The following is a 26,035-nucleotide window of genomic DNA, read 5'->3' as shown; positions in this document are numbered from 1 at the left end:
TGAGAAAATAATCTCTGAGATTGCATACCTCACGATTATGAAGGTTCTTGGCATTTAAAAAACCACGCCCTCCACACTTGCGTGGGATATACAATCTCATAACAGATGAACGTGGATGATGCATACGATATGTAGTCAACAATTTTCGGATCCTTCGATCCAAGGCATCCAGTTCGGTTTGAGTCCATTTTAGAATGCCAAAAGTGTATATAAGTAAAGGCATAACCCAGCCATTAAAGGCACGTACTTTGTTGCCACCAGATAAAAGACTATTAAGAACTTTTTTTAGGCGGCCAAAGAAACGCTCCTCCACTGCCTGTTTCATAGTCCTCACTTCTATACCAAGTGCTTCTGACATTCCAAGATATTTATATGTTTCACCTTCACAGAGAGATCTAAGAATCAAAGTTTCTGAAAGAACTAAATTCTCAGAGTTCACAACCCTACCTCGCTCTATATTGATAATCGCACACTTGTCAACACCAAATTCCATCCCTATGTTATTGCTAAAGTTCTGAGTAATCTTTAGCAATTTCACAAGGTCTGTTCGTTTAGATGCATACAGTTTGAGATCATCCATATAAAGTAAGTGAGATATGACCTCACCCCCCTTGCGAAGACGATAGCCTAACCCTGAGTCCTTCAGTAGTGTACTGAGAGGATTCAGTGCCAAGCAAAACCATAAAGGACTCAAACTGTCCCCCTGGAAAATTCCCCGCTTAATCCTTATCGGTTCAGCTGATTCAAAAAACTCATTACCACCTGGTTGACGAAGGACTGTCATCCACTGACTCATACATGAGTCAAGGAAAGAACATAGAGTTGCATCGACCTTATACAACCTCATGATCTCCATGAGCCACGTGTGAGGCACTGAATCATAGGCCTTCTTGTAGTCAATCCAAGCAGCCACTAGATTTTTTCTATTTCGCCGAACCTGTTGGCAAATAGCAGTGTCAATGAGGAGTAGTTCCTTTGTACCGCGTGCCCTAGCCTTACATCCATTCTGAACCTGGGCCAAAATATTATTTGCATTAATATGCATAGTTATTTTTGTGGTTAGAATAGATGTAAGTAGCTTATAGATGGTCGGTAAGCAGGTTATAGGGCGATAGTTTTTTGGGTCTGCGGTACTTCCGGACTTATGTACCAAGAACGTGACACCAGTTGTCATGAGTGTCGGTAACGATCCAGAGTCAATGGAGTTCTGGAATTGTGTTGCTAAGACAGGATGTGCACTACGGAACCATTTTAGCCAGAAGTTGTGCAGTCCATCCGGCCCCGGGCATTTCCAGTTCGATGCCGAACGAATTGCACATCCTACATCCTCAGCACTAATGGTTACAGGATTCATCTCTACCACCGTAGCGCACTGATCCCTCACAACATTCATCCACTCACCTTCGGTATGATCTATGGGAGCCGACCAAATGCTACGCCAGAAATCTGACGTAGAATCAGGTGTAGGAAGCTCTCCATCGACCATACAACCTCTAGGTCGTTCCCAATTCCTGTACATCTTCCGTTGGTCACTTTGGAACATACGATTCTGAGAAGCTCGATCAATGCGTTTTCTAAAGCGCCTAATGCGTTGTGCCCATGCATAGACTTTCTGTTTCAAGAAGTCAATACGATCCGTAACCAAAGACAAATACTGAGAGGGACTAATATTAGTCCCAGCAAATGCTTGGTGTACAAATCGCATTATCCTCGGGCGACTATTGCCCGCCCTAAAACAGATCAGCTTTGCAATGAGAGTTCTAGTCAAAGAGATACGCCTTTCGATCCCAGCCTGCCAAGCTGGAGCTGTATTTGGTCTTTTTACAGCTCTATGCAGCTCTGGAAATTTGATAGAAGCTATCCGACATGCTGCAACAGCTCCACAGTATAGGATCGAATGCGTATCATTTAGGTCATATGAACTTTCTAAATATGTACCTAATATTTTGTCTAAAACTGCCATCAACGCCATATTTCGTCTATGGACAGGCAAACGAGGTAGTTTCGGTCTAAGGTTGTTAGGCACAGATCTAAACTCTAAAATCGCATCCTCCAAAGTCCTCCTCATTTGCTCATCATTCTGGTTACTTACCGCCAAATCTAAACCACCTTGTAACTCCTCTTGGGTGTTTAAAATCTCTATAACACTCGGAATTTGTGGAGATTTATGAGTTGAGTTACCGGTAGTAATAACTTGTGGTAAATTTAAGCGCAACCGATCAAGTGTAGATTCATCCAGCACACGACGGCGCTGAATAACTCGCACCTGATCCGATAGCCGCTGAGCGGACACGGTCACTGTCGGTTCAAGGGCCTGAAACAAAGACACCATTCTTGAGCGATACCCAGTGAGATTAGTTCCCCCATCTGTCGCCCTATAGTACGCTCGCATGACGTTCTCATTCATTCGTTGAGTCCATCTCATGCGACGCACTACACCACTGGCGGCGGAAGCAGTCGTAGGAGCACGCAGCTCCTGTTGCTCCAAGCCATCCGGTGGCGGGTGTGTTGCTCGTCGTCGTGGTGCTCGTCTCGGTGGCCTGGTGTCATTGGCGGACCCCGTAGATGACGGCGGGGTCCTATAATCCTCGTCCGACGACGAGTCAACACCAGATGTTATTTGTGCTGTATGTGCGCTGGCATGTCGATGTCGTCGAGTTTCCATTTAACAAATTACTATGGAGTCCATGTTATTATTTTATTATTGTTCTTCATGTTTACTGTTTATATATACAACTTTTAGTTCTTTTTGGCTTCATATTTGGATGTTTAATAATATTTTGTGAAATAATTTATTTGTTGTTAGAAAAAAATGTCATCTCGGTTGACATCGGTTGTCAGGATCATTTTAATCATGATCAGGTTGTCAGAATATATTAGTATTGATTATTAATGTGCATAAAATTAATTCGTCACAGACTCATTCAAAATCGTCTACTTCCGCAGAAAACATTGATGCGAAATTACCTAAATTATATTAAAAATTATTTCTTCCTTATAAGGCAATTTGTATGAGAATTGAGGAATGTTGCCACTATTCACATTTAATTTATGATTAATAGGCGGCTTTCGGAACATCATGTTGCCAGTAATTAATCGTACGGGCGTTTTGATGCAAATTGATGTGCTAATTACCTAAGTTTATACGGATTTTCCTGCACAATTTTAATTCAGGAGATAATTCTGTTACATAATATTGTAGTGTGGTGGGTTGAAATGTTTTTAAAAACTCAAAAAAAGGGGTGTTTTAAGTTTGACGGGTGTATCTGTGTATCTGTGTGTCTGTGTGTCTGTGTATCTGTGTGTCTGTGTATCTGTGTATCTGTGTGTGGCATCGTAGCGCCTAAACGAATGAACCGATTTTAATTTAGTTTTTTTTGTTTGAAAGGTGGCTTGATCGAGAGTGTTCTTAGCTATAATCTAAAAAAATTGGTTCAGCCGTTTAAGAGTTATCAGCTCTTTTCTAGTTTTCTTGTAGAAAAGAAGGTTAGATAACCGTTAGGTTCATAATATTATGTCAATAGACAAATGTCAAGCTGTCAAGATGGACGTTGCCTAAATACATAATTATTTATTTGAAAATGATGTTTTGGAAAACTCAGATACTTTGGATCGTCGGGGGTGTTATAAATTTTTAATTTACACTTGTACTTCAATAGATGGCTCAAAGCAGCGAAAGTGGAGAACATCGATCAATTGTAACTGATTTCTTTTCGCGGTAGTGTTGAATTTCCATTAATAAGTCATCATAGTCATTGTTATTATAATCAACTCATCGGCGCGCGTCGGTTAGGAATAGAAAGATGAAATTGTTAAATACTTTAATCTAACAATAGCCTTATACTTTAATTTAAAAAATTAAAAATACGAATACCCTGCCAAAAAACGAACTGAAAAGCACCAAAAAATTACGTTAAATTTGAATTTAAAAGTAATAAAACGATTTAAAAGTACTTGTAAAAGTTTGATTGGTTAAAAAATATTTTTGTTCATCACGTACCTACATGAATCATGTAAACATTAAAGACAAACGTACACTCCTTTTTTGGGCAGTCTTGCAAAAACAAAACAATACGGAGCTTTTAATTATTATTAAGCTCAAAGCACATAGTCCCACGTAAATGTGCTCTGCCCACGTGCCGCATCTAGGCACACAAAATATTTATCAAGATACAACAAACTGGTACTGTTAACCCGCTTTCCATCAAATCAGGTTGTCGAAAGACGGATTTTCTACCTCTCGTCAGTTAGTTACGCTGAATGACGGCAAATTGTCTTTTGTGGAAACTTTCATTGTTGCAACTGTGTTATGATTATAGAAATGCAATACTGATGAGCCGGATAAGACCTACTTTCTAGGTACATTAGCAAATTAGATAGATACTAGATATACTATACAAATAACAAGTGTAAATTAAAAATTTTCAACACCCTCGACAAATCATTTTCAAATAAATAATTATGTATATTTAGGCAACGTCCATCTTGACAGCTTGACATTTGTCAATTGACACTTGAATATTATGAACCTAAGGGTTATCTAACCTTCTTTTCTACAAGAAAACTAGAAAATAGCTGATAACTTTTAAACGGCTGAACCAATTTTTTTGGATTATAGCTAAGAACACTCTCGATCAAGCCACCTTTCAAACAAAAAAAAGTAAATTAAAATCGGTTCATTCGTTTAGGCGCTACGATGCCACAGACAGATACACAGATACACAGATACACAGACACACAGATACACAGATACACACGTCAAACTTATAACACCCCTCTTTTTGGGTCGGGGGTTAAAAATAGTAGAAACTACTAGTATCCAATGCCTTAGATCTTGTTTTTGGAAAAAAAACCGGTCAAGTGCGAGTCGGATTCACAAAAGAAGGGTTCCGCACCATTGTACAAGAAATAACACTTTTACTGAAGATTAAGTTAATTAAGATATTCATAGGTACTCAACCAAGACTATCTTCTCTAACATACCTGATTCTTACTTATTTTTATTAAAATTAATCTCTCTCACACATAATTTCGTTAGATTTGAACTTCTATTAAAGTAAGTCTATTAATCATTATAATTTTTTAGCAGTTATTAATTTATCATAGTTACATGAAGTAAAATAAAAACCAGTCAAGTGTGACTTGGACTCGTGCACAAAGGGTTCCTTACCATCGTACAAGATAATAATTTTGATACCATGTGCTTTTTTTTTTAATTGGCATGGCGGCTATTTAAAAAAATATTATTATGTAGTTATTATAGCGCCAATAGAAATTATACACTCTGTGTAGATTTCAACTCTACCTGCACATTTTAATTTTTTTTTTAATGATGTAACCACAAATTAGCGGTTTTCAGATTGATTCCTGTACTTGTGCTATAAGACCTACCTACCTACCAAATTTCATGATTCTAGGTCAACGGGATGTACCCTATAGGCTTCTTGATAGACAGACAGACAGACAGACAACAAAGTGATCCTATAAGGCTTCCATTTTTGCTTTTGAGGTACGGAACCCTAAAAAACGTATAGGCCTACTTTGGTCTAAAACTCTAACCTGCCGGGCGATTCAGAACACTCGATTCGGTAAGTTGTCGTTCGATAAGGTGTATTTTTCAATGGAAAGTACGTCTTATCGAACGGTAACTTACAGAATCGAGTGTTCTGAATCGCCCGGCTGGTGACCCTGACAAAGTAAATCCGTTACGCTTGATCTATTACAATCCTGATGGTTATCGCCGTGGGAACGGGATGTAGGCGGACCGAAAGGCGTACCAGTGGAATTAGTACTATTTACGAATATGGTGCTATTTCAACAAGGCCTTAGTTAGGGCTTTATTATGTTTGGAGTAGGCTCTTTCTTTCTTTATTTTAAGCTTAAAATCTATACCTACCATCAAGATTTTAATGTATCTTGCGAAGAGCTGTACAGTTACAGTAACTAGAAAAGAGCTGATAACTTTCAAACGGCTGAATCGATTTTCTTAGATTATAGCTAAGAACACTCTCGACAAGCTACCTTTCAAACAAAAATAACTAATTAAAATCGATTTAAAATCGGAGTTACGATACCACAGACAGATACACAGATACACACATCAAACTTATGACACCCCTCTTTTTGGGTCGGGGGTTAAAAATATAGCGTATGTCACCCGGGCCTTTACAACGAATCAATTCTTCAAAATCAGCTCAGTAGTTAAGGCAGAACACACAGAATCTGGATAGAAACATACATACATATTATATAGATTCATACATACATACATACATAGACTGCTAAAATCATTACCCTTCCTTTGGCTTTGCCGCAGTCGGGTAAAAACAATATGTACAGGATATAACACTGGTCAATGAAAACAATTCAATGTCGATCTAGTGCCAAAATTATCGTGAGAAAAATCGGGTTCCATTCAATAGAACTGGTGCACCGGAGGTCGCGGTAAAAGTGTTAAACATTTAGTACTCAGGGCTGCCACACTACACTTTTTAAAAGTAAGCTAAACTGATAAAAAATTGATTGAGATATCTTTTCCATTATTATTTATATTATATGTAAGCGGACTGAACCAAGTAATGACTGAACCAATTTGGCTATGGATTGGAGATAAATTAAACACTAAATAATTTCTTTAAAAATTATACATTTAATAGTTGAACACAATATAAGTTACATTTTATCTCGAAAATCAAGGAGTTTCCACGGAAATTTTAAAAACCCAAATTCACGTGAACGAAATTGCGGGCATCACCTAGTATTTTTGTTAGTAAGAGTTTGCATTCTAATTATAAAAATATTCACATAAAATACACCATACAAAATACACAGCTTTATTTTTCAGAGATGTTAATTAAGCTCTTTGTATTAAATAGCTTTTGCCTGCGACTTCATCCGCATGACATACTTTAAAGCCTATAGCAATACGGAAATGAATCAGCTATTCAGTGAAAGAATTTTCAAAATCGAATCATTGGTTCTGGAGATTATCCCTTACATACAAACTCACGAAACTTCGTAATATTAGTATGGATTATTCGCGATTTGACAACCCTACCGGCATTGAACCACCCAATGATCGTCAACTGGGTCAAGTGCAACGTGTACGATTTTGTATGCTTGTTTATAAAATTGAATCCATGCCAAAATTGGAATAAAATCGAAAGCGGGTATTGAGTAGTTAGATATTATAAGCGCGTAGGTAGGATATTGCAACAATACCTAAGTTTAATTAAGCAACGTCTACACACTTCAGTAACTAGATGGGTGATATTATTTCGATTAAATCTTAGAAACAGAATCTAAATATCTTATAGACGCTTAAGATGGGAAGAGATCTAGGTAGCGATAAGGGCGCCAAATTGTACTGCCTATATTTTTGTTTTGCTTTGTGTTTTTTCTGTATTAAGTTTGTGGTGTAAAATAAAAGTACATTCATTCATTTATGGGTCAAGAGTTAAAGACTAAGTACTTGTCCGCCTTTCGGTCTGTCTGTCATCTTTTCACTGCTCATCCGTTTAATCGATTTTGACGGCTTGCTCTCATGTTGAAAAGGCTAATTTAAGGCTACTTTTTATCCCGAAAAATTAAAGAGGACCCGGTTTCCACAGGATTTTTGAAAACCTAGATATAAATCAACGGCGGACGAAGACATCATCTAGTTTTAGATTAAAGTTTATACCAAGCAAATATCGTAATGGCCTAGGTACTATTACTAGCAACTGCTAGGTAGATAGGTCTCTCTAGATGCCTAAATCACACTAATATTACAAAGGAGAAAGTTGGTTTGTGTGTGTGTGTGTGTGTGTGTGTGTGTGTGTGTGTGTGTATGTTTGTTACTCCTTCACGCAAAAACTACTGGACGAATTGGGCTGAAATTTAGAATGGCAATAGATTATACCCTGGATTAGCACATAGGCTACTTTTTATCCCGGAAAATCAAAGAGTTCCCACGGGAATTTTAAAAAACCTACATCCACGCGAACGAAGTCGCGGGTATCAGCTAGTCTTATATAATACAGTACCTACGTCGTACAGTCAGCAACAAAGCTAAGTTTGTAAGTACTGGCGGGTGCAAACCTAGTTTTGTTGCCGACTGTACCTAGTTACCATTGTGTCTTTGATATCACTCTAGGTAACCGCAAATCTTTGCTGGTACACTTTTAACAATTTGCAAAATCTGTAGGTAAGTATAAATAGACCAATTTTCTGACCACAAAGTGTTTATCATAAAAGCTCAGCCAAGGTTAAACCACAAAATATTAATAACTAGATTTGGTCCACGACTTCTGTCGCGTGATAGAGATACGAATAATAATAATTTTATAGCGTAGAGTATTCCGATATAATGGGTCACCACTTATCACCACGTGAGATCGCAGTCAATGGTTAGTATTGTAAGTAGCTGCCTTTGACAATCTCCTTGGCGCTGTGGTCTTAATAAGTAGTTGGAGGTCCCGAGTTCGATTCCCGGCAGGGATTTTGAATTTAATAATTTCTCTGGTCTGGTCTGATGGGAGGCTTCTGTCGTGGCTAGTTACCACCCTACCGGCAAAGCCGTGCCGCCAAGCGTTTTTTGCGATCCGGTACGATGCCGTATAGAAACCAAAGGAGTATGGGCTTAATGAAAACTGCCATTGCAGGTTAGCGCGCTTCCACCTTAGACTGCATCATCACTTATCACCAGGTGAGATTGCAGTCAAGGGCATACTATAATCTGAATAATAAAATAAAAAACTTGTAATGCAATTTTTTTTTAAAAGGATTAAAAAAAGGCCAAACCTACGTGGAAAAAGTTGCGGGCTTGATCTTGTAAATAAACAAGTGTAAATTAAAAATTTATAACACCCCCGACAAGTGAAGGTTACAGTAACTAGAAAAGAGCTGATAACTTTTAAACGGCTGAACCGATTTTCTTGGATTCTTGCTAAGAACACTCTCGATCAAGCCACCTTTCAAACAACAAAAAAACTAAATTAAAATCGGTTCAATAGTTTAGGAGCTACGATGCCACAGACAGATACACAGATACACACGTCAAACTTATAACACTCCTCTTTTTGGGTCGGGGGTTAAAAATCTATTGCGACGGATCACCGCCTATAGATTTGCACTATTTTTGCATACCTAGGCATGATAGAGATAAATAATAAATAATTGATTAATCGTGCGACGATCTAAGTAACTCGTGATTTATTCGCATATTATAATAATAAGGTGATTCAATTAAAACGCCACCACTATCTACGAACACGAGTAACGAATATATCAAGACACGCTCAGTATGTCCACCAAGTTCTAATAAGACAGAAATTCGATCACATAACTTAAGAGGGGTCTCTCTGTCACTCGCTCCATACAAACGTAGTTCGTCTCTCATAGGAATACTAACCAATCATACTCAATGGAATTTTGTAGAAACGTTCCGGAAACTAATATCTATGCCTGTGATTTTCCAGATTTCCGTTAAAATATTCGGTTTCAAAGTTACGCGGTCTTAAAAATTTACTTACAAATCTTTGAGCCCCTGTAATTTTAAAACTACATATTTTTAGAAAAATCTAAAACACCACAGGCACAGATATTAGTTTTTAGAATATGTCTGCAAAATTTCATGGACTTGGCTTGCTTAATATTCAAAAAAATTTCAAAAGAAAAATAAAACCGACTTCAAAAACCAAAAACACTAAAAAGTAGAAAATAATTTTTGTTTAGCTACACATGTAATGTACCTAGGTATGAAGTCGAGCGAGCATAAAACAAAATTAGAAATCCAAGAGTGAAGCTCGCCCGACTTCATACCTAGGTACATTACATGTGTAGCTAAACAAAAATTATTTTCTACTTTTTAGTGTTTTTGGTTTTTGAAGTCGGTTTTATTTTTCTTTTGAAAATTTTTTATTTCACAATTTTTAGTGGCCCCACTGTACTATAATATGCTATGCCCAGTTAAAACCCTACTGTTTACTAAGCTATTACAGTGATCGCGAGCAATTTGCTCTTATCCATTGAGGAGTTCTGTTCTCCATCTCCGAAGATATTCATCAGATCTTCACCAAATTTATATGGGACCACCTGCACAGTATACCCTTTCAAACAAAAAAAAAATTTTCCAAATCGGTCCAGGGGTCTTTGAGTAATCGGGGAACATACATAAAAAAAAAAAAAAAAAGATCCCAACGAATTGAGAACCTCCTCCTTTTTTGGAAGTCGGTTAATGAAATTGGGACTACGATAATTGTATGAAGTAAGTGACGGAGAGAGCCCTGTTATGGGGACGCTGTACGCTCGACCGGAATTGCCGGCGCATGTGGGTAATCTGTTTGCTATTTCGCCTAACATTGTGTGATAAAGAGATCCCCAGTATCTATAAAGATACGCCGGCCGACCCTTCCCTCCACCATCCGCGTAGAGTCGAATGTTTTGGGTGAGAGGCACGATGATTTTCACCGAAAGCGCGCGAACAGGGTTGAACAGTAGTTTGGGAAAAGTATTTTTGAGAAAAAACTACTTTTATGTCTGCAATATAAAGTTATTTCAACTAGTGAATAAATAAACTATGTCTAAAGTTAAATTGTTTTAGAATTACCATACTCCTAATCTTATCTGGTTACGCACAAAATTGATATTTTAATGTTACAAGTGTAAATTAAAAATTTATAACACCCCCGACAAGTGAACGTTACATTAACTAGAAAAGAGCTGATACCTAACCTTCAAACGGCTGAACCGATTTTCTTGGATTATAGCTAAGAATGCTCAAAAAAAAAACTAAATTAAAATCGGTTCATTAGTTTAGGAGCTACGATGCCACAGACATACACAGATACACACGTCAAACTTATAACACCCCTCTTTTTGGGTAGGCAGTGAAGATGACGAGAATGAGAAACCAAGGAGTGACTGCGAATCTTGTTATAATGCAACGCAACAAAATTCACTACAGTGGACCCCCGGTTATCCGACAAACGTTTTGCAGGACATTATCGAACTATCGAATTTGTCGGATTATAGAGTACTGCCTAAGATCCCCTATAGTCCGGATTTTTTTACAAAAGAGTACCTTGTAATCCGACAAATTGCAGATCCAATAATAGGATTCTATATTCTTTCATAGATACTGTGAAGTACAAATCATACTTCACTTTGTATGTCTTTAGTAAATTCAATAATAATAGTATGTCGGATTGTCGGATTACAGGCGGTGCCGGATTAGTCAGGGGCCGGATTACCGGGGGTCCACTGTATTTGTTAACCTCTCTAACTGGAAGGTATACCTACCTACTATTATGTATTCTGTTCTCTAATAGCACCATAAATACATAATAGACGAACACAAATAATACCTAAGTAGGTACATAATAAAAAGTGGTTCTCGCGCCTGTCACAGTGAATATGTAGTCTTTTCTTTTCGGTCTATGCATTGCCACATTCCTTATATCACAATGGTGTCGAAACAGGCCCTTGCTATGCGAAAAGTTGAACAATGAAAAAACAATATGAACAGTACACCTTTATTTTATCATGGAATTTATCTTTGGTTGATATCTCTCGACCTTCGCAAAGGACCGGGCGTGGGAACTACTCGCTCACTCTGAATACTAAAATGTTTCAACTTGTAACTATATTATGATGTGTTATATGATAATTATGCTGTGTGGAATATGAATGAGAAAATGTATGACATATTTGGAGTCTTGACATCCGTGATGTAATGTGTGAATAGCTTAACAGTTAGAGAAGTTATTAGGAATACTTAACCAAAGAGTGTCTTCACTCTTCAAACATTGTAAAGTTTTGAAGGATCCTAATAAGGAGGGGCAATCAAAGAGTAGGTACACTCTTTGGTTGCGCTGATATCCTAGTGGTTAAGACATCGACCTCTTATTCGAGGGTTCCGGGGTTCAATTCCCGCTATGCACTTCTTTAGGTATCTGCTTTATAAGCAACAACAGGATGCCCGCGACTTCGTCCGCTTGGATTTAGGTTTTTAAAAATCCCGTGGGAACTGTTTGATTTTCCAGGATAAAAAGTAGCCTATGTGCTAATCCAGGATATTATATATCTCCATTCCAAATTTCAGCCAAATCCGTCCAGTAGTTTTTGCGTGGAGTAACAAACATACACACACAAACACAAACACACATTAACATAGTCACACATATAATATTAGTGTGACTAGAGGATGCCCGTGACTTCGTCCGCGTGGATTAAGGGGTTTTAAAGATCCCGTGGGAACTATTTGATTTTCCGGGATAAAAAGTTGCCTATGTCCGTCCCCTTTTTTTCCGCTGGTAAAAATGCAATTACGCATGCTGCTCAAAAGCGGGTATGTGGGGCTCACGCCTATGTCCGTCCCCGGGATATAAGCTAACCGTTTACCTTTCGTCAGAATCGGTTAAACTGTTGGGCCGTGAAAAGGTAGCGGACGGACAGACACACTTTCGCATTTATAATATTAAGTAGGTATGGAAGTATGGATTGAATATCACGGTGAAGTGTGACTTTAAATAACAAGGAGTGATTTCAAAACTACTTAAGGCATGTTACCCCCTGATTTTTAACCCCCGACCCAAAAAGAGGGGTGTTATAAGTTTGACGTGTGTATCTGTGTATCAGTCTGTGGCATCGTAGCTCCTAAATTAATGAACCGATTTTAATTTAGATTTTTGTTTGAAAGGTGGCTTGATCAAGAGTGTTCTTAGCTATGATCCAAGAAAATCGGTTCAGCCGTTTGAAAGTTATCAGATCTTTTCTAGTTACTGTAACCTTCACTTGGCGGGGGTGTTATAAATTAATTTACACTTGTCATCTCACTGTATTCTAAAACGCAAGTCGCAAGCCTATCGCAACAGTCGCGTGGGAATTACGCGGCGCACGGTTGCGACATACAGCCAAGCGATCTGCCACTGTAGAAATAGTTAATGACTTCCTCCATCCCCGCCCGCTCTGATCTAAACACAGGTTTCCACTAGCGGAGGCATTCGGCTAATAGTGTTCACGTTTAAAGTATGTTGCGTTATGTTTACATTAACAGGGCTCTCTCCGTCACTCGCTTCATACAAACGTAGTTCCAATTTCATTTGAATATTAAACAACCAAAGTCCATGAAATTTTGCAGACATATTCTAGAAACTAATGTCTATGTCTGTGGTTTTCCAGATTTCTGTTAAAATATTCAGTTTCAAAGTTACGCGGTCTTAAAAATTTACATACAAATCTTTGAGCCCCTGTAATTTTAAAACTACATATTTTTAGAAAAATCTAAAACATCACAGACACAGATATTAGTTTCTAGAATATGTGTGCAAAATTTCATGGACTTTGGTTGCTTAATATTCAAATGAAATTGGAACTACGATTGTATGAAGCGAGTGACGGAGAGAGCCCTGTTAAGGTCTTTCAAAACTAGCTACGTCTATATCGTACATTCGCACATCTTTGTCACCACCACCTACCTCTAATATACGTACCATGTCCTTTGCACCATTTTGGTTGCCTGGAAGAGATCGCTTGGTTGTGATTAGAAAGTTAAATTAATGCGCGTATTATGTTTAGCCTGGATATATAACAAGTGTAAATTAAAAATTTATAACACCCCCGACAAGTGAAGGTTACAGTAACTAGAAAAGAGCTGATAACTTTCAAACGGCTGAACCGATTTTCTTGAGTTATAGCTAAGAACACTCTCGATCAATCCACCTTTCAAACAAAAAAAAACTAAATTAAAATCGGTTCATTAGTTTAGGAGCTACGATGCCACAGACAGATACACAGATACACACGTCAAACTTATAACACCCCTCCTTTTTGGGTCGGAGGTTAAAAATAAAACGTCAATGTTAAAATATCACATTGTCAGTACTTGTCTAAAATTGGATAAATTAACTATGTATATAAACTTCTACTGAAGTTTATTCACCCACTTTTTATATCATTGTCTCTAGTGTAGTAAAATAGACTATTGTTTATTTTTTACGTTGTTACGCGAATCTCAACGTAACAATGAATCCTGCATCGTATTATAGATTCGCTCTTTCCTTTGGTCATCCATAATAATTAAGTTTAAGACTCTGTGACCAATTTTAGTGTGCTGAGTAACCGATGTAATGACATTCATGACCTTCAGCACTTTTTCGGAAGATTCAATGTATTGATTGACAGAATGAATTGTTTTATTGATTGGGTAGGTTTTGTGTAGGTAGGTAGCAAGTTACTTACCTATTGTACAAATGTCTTTGTTATGTAATCGTCTTGCTAGTTATCTAAACGTAGGTATTTGCATACATAAATAAAGCTAAGTATCTTAATCTAATTAAAATCATAGCAACCTGCAGGTACCTACTGTAGGTAAAGGGCTGTGTATTGCAAATGTAACCCCCGACCCAAAAAGAGGGGTTTTATAAGTTTGACGTGTGTATCTATTTACCTGTGTGATGCCTGTGGTATCGTAGCTCCTAAACTGATGAAGTGATTTTAATTTAGTTTTTTTTTGTTTGAAAGGTGGCTTGATCGAGAGTGTTCTTAGCTTTAATCCAAGAAAATCGGTTCAGCCGTTTGAAAGTTATCAGCTCTTTTCTAGTTAGGTACTGTAACCTTCACTTGTCGGGGGTGTTGTAAATTTTATTTTTAATTTATACTTGTTTTAAAATTGAACTTTCCAGCTTTTTCCGCTGAAATCCGTTTCAAAATTTGTAGCTACAGAACTTTTAGTAAAAGCTAGGTAATACGACACATTTTGGATCAAATAATTATCAAATAATTTAATTATTATTATTCTTAAAAAATTTTCTTTTGTTTGAGTTAAGTACCTACAACATTTCTCAGACACAAAAGGCTTCGAATTTCCTCGCACCTGTAAAATTGATAGATCTCTAAATCTATCCAACTTTAATAGTTCTTTTTCAAGACCCGTATGCTCTGTGTTCAGACATATCATTTTAGTTTAGAGGTTTTAGAACCGAATCGTCTATTCCTTTACTTCCTATGTATGTATAAAGATATCGCCTACTATTTTTTGCAACACCTTGGTAGCCTTGGAGAGAAGTGAATGACTTGTATCCCTATAATCATCTGTGTTGTATATTAACATAAGTTAGTAATGATCACGATTATTAATGTTTTTTACGTTTCATAACCGCGAAATCGATTAACTAACGACAATTGAGCTAGGGTTGTCTGATACTATAACATCATATGATGATGACATCAACCTATCGCCGGCTCACTACTGAGCACGGGTCTCAGAATGAGGAAGGTTTGGCAATTGTCCACCACGCTGGCTAAGGCTGAGATCTATATACCGCACTTTGACTTTGCTCAGACTTAAGACACTGTTAAAACGAGACAGCGTTATACCGCTGGTATAGATCTGTCTCGTTTTAACTGAAACTTAAGTCTAAGCAAAGTCAAAGCGCGCTCTATAGATTTCAACCTAAGTGCGGATTAGCAGAATTCACACACGTTTGAGAACATTATGCAGAACTTTCATGCGGGATTACTCACAATGTTTTCCGTCACAGTTGAAGTAGGTTATAAGTATTTAATAGCAAGGGATATTTAGATAACATAACTTCTTTCGGTGCTTGAGATCGAACCTCCGACTCCCCAATAGGAATATTAACCACTAAGCTATGATCGTCTTCTTCTTAGACCCAGGTTGTAACAACCCTATTTATGTATAGGTATATCGATTTATTCTTTTTCTAGGTATGATCGAAGTTTTTATACGTACATATAATTAGAGCTTTACCATTATAGATATGACTCATCGGTGGAACAATGATATTATAAGCTATCATTTATTATTTATACAAGCTTTAAGGTGCCCACGCACTCGAACTGAACTGCAGCTGAACTGCGCGTCGCGGCAACGCCCCGCACGATATTCTCTCCGCTACACGGTACACGGTACACCGTTACACCGTACGCGCGTCGCGGCTGGAGAGAATATCGTGCGGGGCGCTGCCGCGACGCGCAGTTCAGCTGCAGTTCAGTTCGAGTGCGTGGGCACCTTTAGATTACGTCCTTTCCTACGTAAAATTTAATATGACCACCTTTTATTATTTTCTAGTGAGAGAAAAAATACTGATTTATATTTTTTTATATTTAAGGTACACAGCAAGGGTCTGAAGTTCGGTATCTACGAGGACTATGGCAACTTCACCTGCGCGGGTTACCCTGGTGTCGTCGGACATCTTGCGGGAGGTAATTTTGAAACATAACAATATTCATCATCATCATGATCAACACATCGCTGGCCCACTACTGAGCACGGGTCTCCTCTCAGAATGATAAGGGTTTAGGTCATAGTCCGCCACGCTAGCCCAGTGCGGAGTGCACCTTTGAGAACATGGAGAAATCTCAGGCATGCACGTTTCCTCACGATGCTTTTCCTTCACTGTTGAAGCAAGTGATATTTAATATATTGTATAATAATATTTTAATAAGATAAAAATAATAACGACTTACCTACGCCAAAACCTAAAAATTTGCAAAGCCGAGGTGGTAAGCATTTTATATGCATAATAAGTAATAACACTCTAGGTACCTATAATTAAAAAAACTGATACAGTGCGAGTCAGACTCGCACTCGAAGGGTTCCGTTCTCTCGTACAAAAAACGACACTTTTTTTTATGACGTTAACACAAATTCACGGCTTTCGGATTTTTCTCTTGACTCGTCCTATAAGACTTTGCTACCTGCCAAACATTATTCTAAGTCAACGAGATGTACCTACCCTATAGGTTTTGGTTCCCTTAACGGATCTTGACAGACACACAGACAACAAAGAGATCCTACAAGGGGTCCTTTTTTCCCGGGAGACACGGAACCCTAAAAATACTGAAAAGTTTAGATCATCTAGTTTTTAATGAAGTGATTTAAAATACTAGTTAGCAAAATGTACAGATATGCACATGTATGCTACTCACAACTAAGTGACTCACCTACTCGAAAAATTGCAGCAACCTAGATTTAAAAGATATCGCCACACAAAAAGTACGTGTACGAAAAGTTAAAATTACATTTAATGATCGATATTATGTAAAAATCGCATGTTAGTTGAATACGGACTGTTTCCTAATCTAATTACATACGCTACTGCAAAGTGTTTTGATTGCTAATATAAAGGCTCGAACAGTCAAGCGTGAAAACAGCAACGGGCGACGGAAACTGCAGATTGAACTGTTGTATTGAATGTGCGTCGGCTCTTATTCGACATAATAAAATACAAGAAACTTGGAGACTTAATCCGAGTTTGCCGTCTCGAAAACATTGATAGATTTCAAAAATATAACCCTGTCTATTCTCAAGCAGCAACTTAAGAAAATAAAAATCGCTATGCGGTATAAATGACTTTGAAACGACGAGCTGTATGTCCGTTATATTGATGTTATAGTATTACGATAATCGAGTCTACCAACACGTTGTAAAGTTGAGCAGTACTAAGGTATAATATAAAATATATATATATATATATATATATTATACATTATACCACGTCAAGAGTCAAGACATTCTTTAACCACGTGCAAATCGCGGCGCGAAAACATTTACGAGGTTTTCAAGAGCTTATACGCTTCAAACCCACGAGTTTCCATCCTTATGTCGTTGACATTCCATCTACACGCACGAAACGTTTTGCGTCTTCATTCCTCATACGCATGGCTAAGGTTTGGAATACTCTTCCGCGATCTGTGTTTCCTACCAATTACAATCCGGGTATCTTTAAAACAAGAGTGAATAGGCACCTTCTAGGTAAACGCGTCCCATCTTAGACCACATCATCACTTTCCATCAGGTGTGATTGTGGTCAAGCGCTTACCTATAGTGAATAAAAAAAAAAAAAAGAGATAAATTAAGGAAGTGACGGCAACTACAACAGCACGTCTATGCACGTTTGACGTTATGTAATCTGTAGGGCTAGTTTCAGTTTGAAATTTCATATCTAATTGGTATAATTCACTATTGAAACACTATTGTCAAAGGACGAGTAAAATAGACCATAATCATAACTGCGTATTTAGAATCTCGTTTGTTCATACATCTACAGCCAGGCGAAAACTTTGTGAAATAAATGCATGACTTTAACACAAGCTTATTACAATTCATTTTCATTTGACTTTAACGTGTTTTGACGCTCGAATACTATCAACGTTGACGAGGAGTATTTCATACTAACTCCTAAAACCATATTCTATACTCTAGGTAGAAAACCTACTGAAATCTGAACGCTTTCAAACAGCTCTTTATACAGTCTACCTATACATACCTAGCATTAGACACATATTCTCGCATTGCGTTGAAGACATAGCTGTCACGCGTTCTTTGTGTTTAAGCCTTTATATTCAAACTTCCTAATGTTGAGCAACCGACATTCGTTTTTAGCAAAAAGGAAATAAAACTGATGTTTTTACAAATGTCTCTGCGTCTTTTAGCCGAAGAGGTCAATTGGTAACCTTTAAAAGTTTAAAGTATTTGCTGTGTCAGTAAAATGTTTGTATATCGACATAATATTTATTTTTATTAAGTCATTTTAAGTAACCTCAACGAATATAAAAAAAGAATAAAAAGATGTAAGTATCTACAAAAGAAAACCAGCCAAGTGCGAGTCAGACTCGCGCAACGAGGGTCCAGTACTCGGGTATTTTTTCCGATATTTCGCACTGTTTCAAAAACTAAAAATAAATCTGTTTTAGAATCAACTGGTAAAGGCTTTCAGATGATAATCCCATTCGGTATCTTACTTTCAAAATTGAAAATACTAATTATTATTTGTTCATGGACATATTTTAATTTTTTTTTTATGGTGTAACCATAAATTCACGGTTTTTAGGGTTTTTCTTTACTTGTGCTGTAAGACCTGCCTACCGGCCAAACATGATTCTAGGTCAACCGGAAGATACCCGGATCCCCTATGGGTTTTCTTGACAGACACGACTGATGGACAGATAGACAGATATACAAAAAAGTGATACTTAATAATGATAACGGTTCCGTTTTTCCTTTTGACGTACGGAACCCTAAAAATTAGTAAACACTACAACACTATGGAAAGTATCTACCTAGGTATTTTCATTATAAATGGCCCCAAGGATCTCCAAAATTACCTGTTGATTCATCTGTCAAGCTCTATTATTTTAAACGATGATTGAATTAATTATTATTATTGAATCATTAATAATCAAGAATTTCATTTAATCTCGTGTTATCTAATCGTTTCCTGTTAACCGAGTATTTTACCTACTATAATAATAAAATTAATTGTTGCATGTGTAGTCAGGAAGTGCAATTTAATATAACGGTTATAACCACTATTATTGTTACGTCATAATCACTTAGAATAAAGGTTCATGTCTACATTGACAATGATATTGCAATAAATATCAATAAAACGGTATTAACCTTTAGATTACGACCCATAAACTGATACTTAATCTAAAGTAATCTGCTTGTTGCCCTTTTAGCTTATTCACCAAATATAACTTTTGTCCGCGACTTCGTCCGCGTGGAATTAGGTTCTTAAAAACCTATATCTATCTCTAATATAGTTCTATCTCTGCTTGGGAAAGGAAAAGGAAAATTCTTCCTTGCCTTCCCCATAGGATTTCCGAAAATGATGAAAAATTTACCTGTTTCGTCATTTTCAACCGAAAGCCTAAATCATCATTATCATGATCATGATCAACCAATCGCCAGCTCACTACGGAGCACGGACTCGTCCCAGAGAAGGGTTTTATGGAACATTATGGAGAACTCTCAGGCATTCAGGTTTCCTCATGATGTTTTCCTTCATCGTTAAAGCGAGTGATATTTAACTTCTTAAAACGCACGTAATTCCGAAATTGGGTGCCCGGGATCGAACCCCGGGAGGCCGAATAAGAGGCGGACGTCCTATATAATACTAATATTTTTTCCCCTTTCTCTCCTTTAGGCTTATGTAGATTTTTTAAAAATAAAAAATAGCGAACAAACGAGCAGGTGAGTCACCTGAAGTTAAGTGATTACCGCCGTCCATGAACATTTGCAGCAACAGATGAACCGCCGCCGATGCTTTTCGCGCCTTTCAGGAATATTATTCAAATAACCCCATGTTATACCTAATCTAGTGGGGTGGATTTTAGAAAATGTACCTATTCTTTAATCGAAAAACGTTCAATCGACGTTAGCTACTTTTCCTTATTCATCAAATTACGATTATTGAGAAGATACCGGCCTTTTTTACAGATGCAGCAACGTTTGCATCATGGGGCGTGGACTACGTCAAACTGGACGGGTGCTACGCGCTGCCCGTGGACATGGACCACGGATACCCAGAGTTCGGCAGGCAGCTCAACCTGACTGGCCGGCAAATGGTCTACTCCTGCAGCTGGCCAGTTTACCAGATATACGCTGGAATGCAGGTAAACTAATACATATTTAGCTTTCGTGAATGTGGTTTTTGGACCACTGATACCGATGAATTTGGACGACAGCGCAACCTGACTGGCCGGCAAACGGTCTACTCTTGCAGCTGGCCAGTTTACCAGATATACGCTGGAATGCAGGTAAACTAACATTTAGTCTTGGTGGATGTGGTTTTTGGACCACGGGTACCGATGAATTTGGACGACAGCGCAACCTGACTGGCCGGCAAACGGTCTACTCTTGCAGCTGGCCGGTTTACCAGATATACGTTGGAATGCAGGTAAACTAACATTTAGTCTTGATGGATGTGGTTTTTGGACCACGGATACCGATGAATTTGGACGATAGCGCAACCTGACTGAGCGGCAATTCCAAAATTAGATAGATATTACGTTGGAATGCAGGTAAATTAACATTCGACCTTGCTAAATGTGGTGATTGAAAAAAGCATATTATACAATGGAAGATTATTTATACTTACTAATAAATAAAATTGAAATGTCGTGTCTGTTTGAACGGGCTTATCTTCGGAATGACTAAACCTATTTTGACGGGACTTTCACAGATAAGTAGAGGATTGGCCAGGGAGTAACGTAAGCTACTTTTTTAACCGACTTTGAAAAATCGAGGAGTTCTGTTTTTCTACCTATGTACACTGATATCTCCGAGATTTCTGAACCGATTTGCGTATTTTTTTTAAATCCATAAAGGAGTTTTACGACATTGTTCCATAAAAATTTGGATTCCAACTCCTCAATCCTGATGCTGCAGGGGATCTGACCAACCAGGCGAAGCTGCGGGCATCATCTAGTACGTAACATGCTTTTTCCAGGAGCATACTTTTAATAGATTGTTTTAAACTTTTGTAAAGGCAAGTCAAAATTGACTACGAGATTTTATTATAAAATATTACACTCATTCCCACAAATGACTTTCCCACTTTCCTGAGTGGGTTTCATTGGGTGTTCATAAGCCTCTGGTTCTTCACGCTTTAACTAGTAAGAACTAATTCGCATGAGCGTTAAAAAAGTGTTGCGTTAAAATCCGGCGTTGCGCTGAAAATACAAAGGGCGCGTTAAAAAAGCGTTGACGTGTGAACGGATACTTGGGAAATGCATTTGTTCTATTTGAAGGCTTTTTTAACTGACGTTAAAAAAGCTCACGTGCGAATGAGGCCTAAGGCTTATCAAAATGAATTACAATTCCAGCCAAACTTCTCATCGATCATCGAGCACTGCAACTTGTGGCGTAACTTTGACGACATTCAAGACTCGTGGGCGTCCGTCGAGTCTATCATAGACTACTACGGAAACCACCAGGACGTCATCGTGCCCAACGCTGGACCTGGCCACTGGAATGACCCTGACATGGTGAGATTCTTGCATCCTCCTTTACTTGAAGGTCAAATAATTTTGTTAACCCCTGACCCAAAAAGAGTGGTGTTATAAGTTTGACGTGTGTATCTGTGTATCTGTCTGTGGCATCGTAGCTCCTAAACTAATGAACCGATTTTAATTTAGTTTTTTTTTTGTTTGAAAGGTGGCTTGATCGAGAGTGTTCTTAGCTATAATCCAAGAAAATCGGTTCAGCCGTTTGAAAGTTATCAGCCCTTTTCTAGTTACTGTAACCTTCACTTGTCGGGGGAGTCCCTGTTTATATTATGAAAATGTATAAAAAATCTCTAGACCACAATTTCAGTGAATGATTTTTTCATAATGTTGAATGTAATGAGTCTGTTACTAATTTTGCTCTTTTAAAAGTAAGTTTCCAAATTGAATGTGTTAGGGAACAATGTTTTCGAGAGGGAGAGAATAGTTGTGAAATGGACCTGACACAATTTAAGGATAAAATATGTGCTTGCAGAATATACCTACCTTTTCATTCATGCTTTTAAGATTCTTTGTGGGAACTTCTAACATTGTATAGGAGGCAAAGAAGATAGACTTTTCTTTTTTTTACCTTATTAGATTTGCCGAATTCTGTAAGGACATTTGAACTCTGCTTCAGAAAACGTTGATTTTATTGAAGCAGGCAACTGCTAAAGAAATTTCTATTCAAACATTCAACCTCTCTCTTTCAGCTAATCATCGGCAACTTCGGTCTATCATACGAGCAGAGTAAGACGCAGTTCGCAATCTGGGCGATCCTGGCGGCGCCTTTACTGATGAGTGTGGATCTGCGTACAATTCGCCCCGAGTACAAAGCCATCCTACAGAACAGAAAGATCATTGAGGTCGACCAGGACCCGCTGGGGATTCAGGGCAGGAGGATATACAAAGTAAGTAAATCTAGTAAGCAGTCTCAACCACCCCCACCTAAGAAGAGCTCGTCTCTATCAAAGGAAAAGGAGCGGGATGTATCGCGGAGTGACCGCGGAGTTCAGCTTATGGTTATCATCACTGATAGTTTTGCCACTTTACTAATAAAAAACCAGTCAAGTGTGAGTCGGACTCGCACACAAAGGGTTCCGTACCATCGTACAAGGTATACGTAACACTTTAATGTAGAACAATGCAAGTTAATGACGAACTGCGCTATTTATAGATTGAGTAAATTAATTTTTTCGTGAACACATTTTTTTTTGTGATATAACCACAAATCCACGGGTGGTCTGTTTTTTTCTTTACTTGTGCTATAAGACCTACCTACCTGCAAAATTTCATGATTCTAGCTCACCAGGAAGTATCCTATAGGTTTTCTTGACAGCCACGACAGACGGACGGACAGACAGACAACAAAGTGACCTTATGAGAGTTCCTTTTTCCTTTTGAGGTACGGAACCCTAAAAATGTTTCTTTATTTTCCAGCACCGAGGCATCGAAATCTGGTCGCGTCCTATCCTTCCGATTCACGGACAGTACTACTCGTATGCGGTGGCGTTCGTCAACAGGCGCACGGACGGCACACCCTCGGATGTGGCGGTGACCTTACGGGAACTCGGTCTGAACAACCCTTCTGGATATAGAGTGGAGGTCAGTATTCCATCACTGAGACAGTGTGTTACATGAATGAATGAATATGCTTTTATTGTACGCCACAAAATTAATACAGAGAAAACACATATACAAAGCAAAACAAAATATAGGCAGGTAGGTACATGCCCGTAGCCAAGGGGGAGGGGGGTTTCGGGGTCCAAACCACCCTCGAAATCCCAGAAAAAGAGAAATTGTTTTGAAAATGCATAATAGACTAGTTGATTGGACTAATTCAGTCACGTGATTGATTGATACGTCGACTTTCGCTTCCCGTATTGGGCAACTTTTTCCCACTACACTGCTTCAGGTCCAAGTTGTACCTAGTGGTTAAGGTAGAGCCATAAAGAAGGAGATTTGGTTATACAGTATAGCCTAAAATAATAAAAGGCGATTGTCGAGATGGTCTGCCATTGATTGGTTGTCAGCCAGCAGGGAGAAGTGGCCAATGCTCGTGAGGCGTATAACATCTACCCTCAAAGACGTTGCTTCATGACGACCACGACCACTCTGCCAAGAGTGTTACGACGAAGAAGAAGAAGTGATTGTCTCCCATGTGTTGATGATATAATTAAAACAAAATATTGTTGAGTACGTACTTTATTACTTATAATGATAATAATATAATAACAATTTTAAACATATTTTCAGGACTTATACGAAGATGTAGACTACGGTGTCCTGTCGCCACAGACGAAGATCAAAGTCAAAGTCAATCCCTCAGGTAAAGGACCACATTGTTTAACAAAACAAAGAAAGTACCTACAAGTAAAGTTTGACTTCTTACGTACCTACTTAAAATTATGGTTTCCTTAGGAGTAAAATAAAATACAAACGAAGAAACGCTTGACGATTTACAAAGTATACCGATTACCGAACACTTACAATATAATCGGTATTTAAAGCTCTTTTAAATCGTCAAGGGTTTCTTCGTTCGTATTTTATTTTACTTAAGAAATCATAATTTTATGAATTCAGAATTCATTTTGAATTCCTATCAACTCGATTATTTTGCTGCCAATTTTACCACATGCACTGACCCAACTAATGCGATGACTGATCATGAAAAATATCTGTGACTAGTCAAGTAACCAAACCAAACAAACCAAAAAGTAGTCCAACCAACAGGAGAGTTCCTGCCAGGTACTCAGTACTGACTACATGTACCCTCGATTTTACTTCTCACCAACGTTGATAGTATTTGAAAGTCGAAACACTTCACCGTTAAAGTTAAATGGCCCTTAACGGCCTTATTTTAGTGCTCAAGTTCGTACATATATTTACAACCAGCACTCCAACGTTGCGAATAATGGTACTGAATCACTATAAATCAAGGATCTTTAGGTCTATTTTACTTTGACGTTATTTTGTTTCTCGAATACTGTTGAAATTGGTGAGAAATAAAATGTCATACTGACAATACTGAGTATGGAGAATATGTTACATTTATAAATTTTGGTTTTGCAGGTGTGGTAATACTCCGAGCGGACGCACAGCCATCTTTCGCCTACAACGCGATACCGACCCGGACGCCCTACGCGCTAAACGACGTGTTCAGACTCGCCAAGAAAAAATAACGCCCTCCAGCGGACGCGCGTGGAAAAACAAATCGAAACGATCTACAAGTACAATACGAGATGTCGCTCTAAACATTCTAAATCACGGTGCTGACCTCTAAGGCCAGTCGTCGTTCTTTATTTAAAACTCCTGAATATTCCACCACAGACCACAGATTAAAATTTAATTTTTTTTGTCTTTTCAATCGTGTTACACACTGAATGCTAAAGATAGACAAGAACGGTTGATTTAGCGTTTACACTATCGTGAGTGATATTATATTTATAAAGAACGGTTATTTTAAAAAACATGCGTGGTAAAACCAATTTCATAGAAATAACAGTTTTTACATTTGCGCAATGGAACACAGTATGGTGTGTGCACTTGCAAAACTTACATTGAACTAAGTAATAGCTAAACATAATTTACCCTTGGTATCGAAAGTTCATTTATCTTTTTCCTTCTGTGTAGTTTATTTTATTTGTGGTCGATCTCAGTTTTACTCCTTTTTGAACGTAAGTTAAACGAAATCTTATTTTACATTTTGTGATTTGTCCAGTGAAATTACGTTGGTTACCATTTTGGTTGTAGCTGGTTTTACATAAACTTGCCTTTAGCGTACGTTTTATTTATATTTCTTATTAGTGTGATCGAACGGAGAATAGTACCTAGTAATTAGGAGAATAAATTTTGCCATTATTATGTACCTAGGATTTAAGGATTGTACATTTTAACTGTCTGTAAATGTAAGTTTTTTGTAGAGAAAATAAATAATTTTACGTATATAATACATTTTATTTCATTTATTCACCACTATTACCTAATGTAATCTTAAGTTAAATAGTTTCTTTCGCTTTTACTGCACTAGTTAGATAAAGGAGATCACTCAGGACTAGGCACTAGAGCAATAGGCGATTTTTCTGTACTTACTGAAAATACGAGTAGCATTGAGCATAACGTAAAAATGCGTGAACAATATTGTGGTTATATACATATAGGAGATTTTACATCTCACCAACGTTGATAGAATTCAAACGTCAAAACATAATAACGTCACAGTAAAATGGACCTAAAACTTCTTGGTTTAAAGTCAACTATT

The 26,035-nt window shown here is 37.8% G+C and overlaps 1 protein-coding gene across 1 annotated transcript in view; it reads left to right on the top strand.

Moving 5' to 3' along the window:
- Positions 1-25,728, top strand: part of LOC123876246 (alpha-N-acetylgalactosaminidase) — a 71,748-nt gene extending 46,020 nt beyond the window's left edge. The window contains exons 4-10 of the mRNA XM_045922440.1: positions 16,113-16,206; positions 20,228-20,403; positions 21,616-21,777; positions 22,488-22,685; positions 23,215-23,379; positions 24,031-24,103; positions 24,847-25,728. Coding sequence (XP_045778396.1) covers positions 16,113-16,206; positions 20,228-20,403; positions 21,616-21,777; positions 22,488-22,685; positions 23,215-23,379; positions 24,031-24,103; positions 24,847-24,956 — 978 coding nt within the window. The 3' untranslated portion in view covers positions 24,957-25,728. The remainder of the gene's footprint in view (positions 1-16,112; positions 16,207-20,227; positions 20,404-21,615; positions 21,778-22,487; positions 22,686-23,214; positions 23,380-24,030; positions 24,104-24,846) is intronic.
- The last annotated feature ends 307 nt before the right edge of the window (positions 25,729-26,035 follow it).

This window comes from Maniola jurtina, chromosome 21 (assembly GCF_905333055.1).
Source record: "Maniola jurtina chromosome 21, ilManJurt1.1, whole genome shotgun sequence".
NCBI lineage: Eukaryota > Metazoa > Arthropoda > Insecta > Lepidoptera > Nymphalidae > Maniola > Maniola jurtina.
This window is presented reverse-complemented; position numbering and strand designations above follow the sequence as displayed.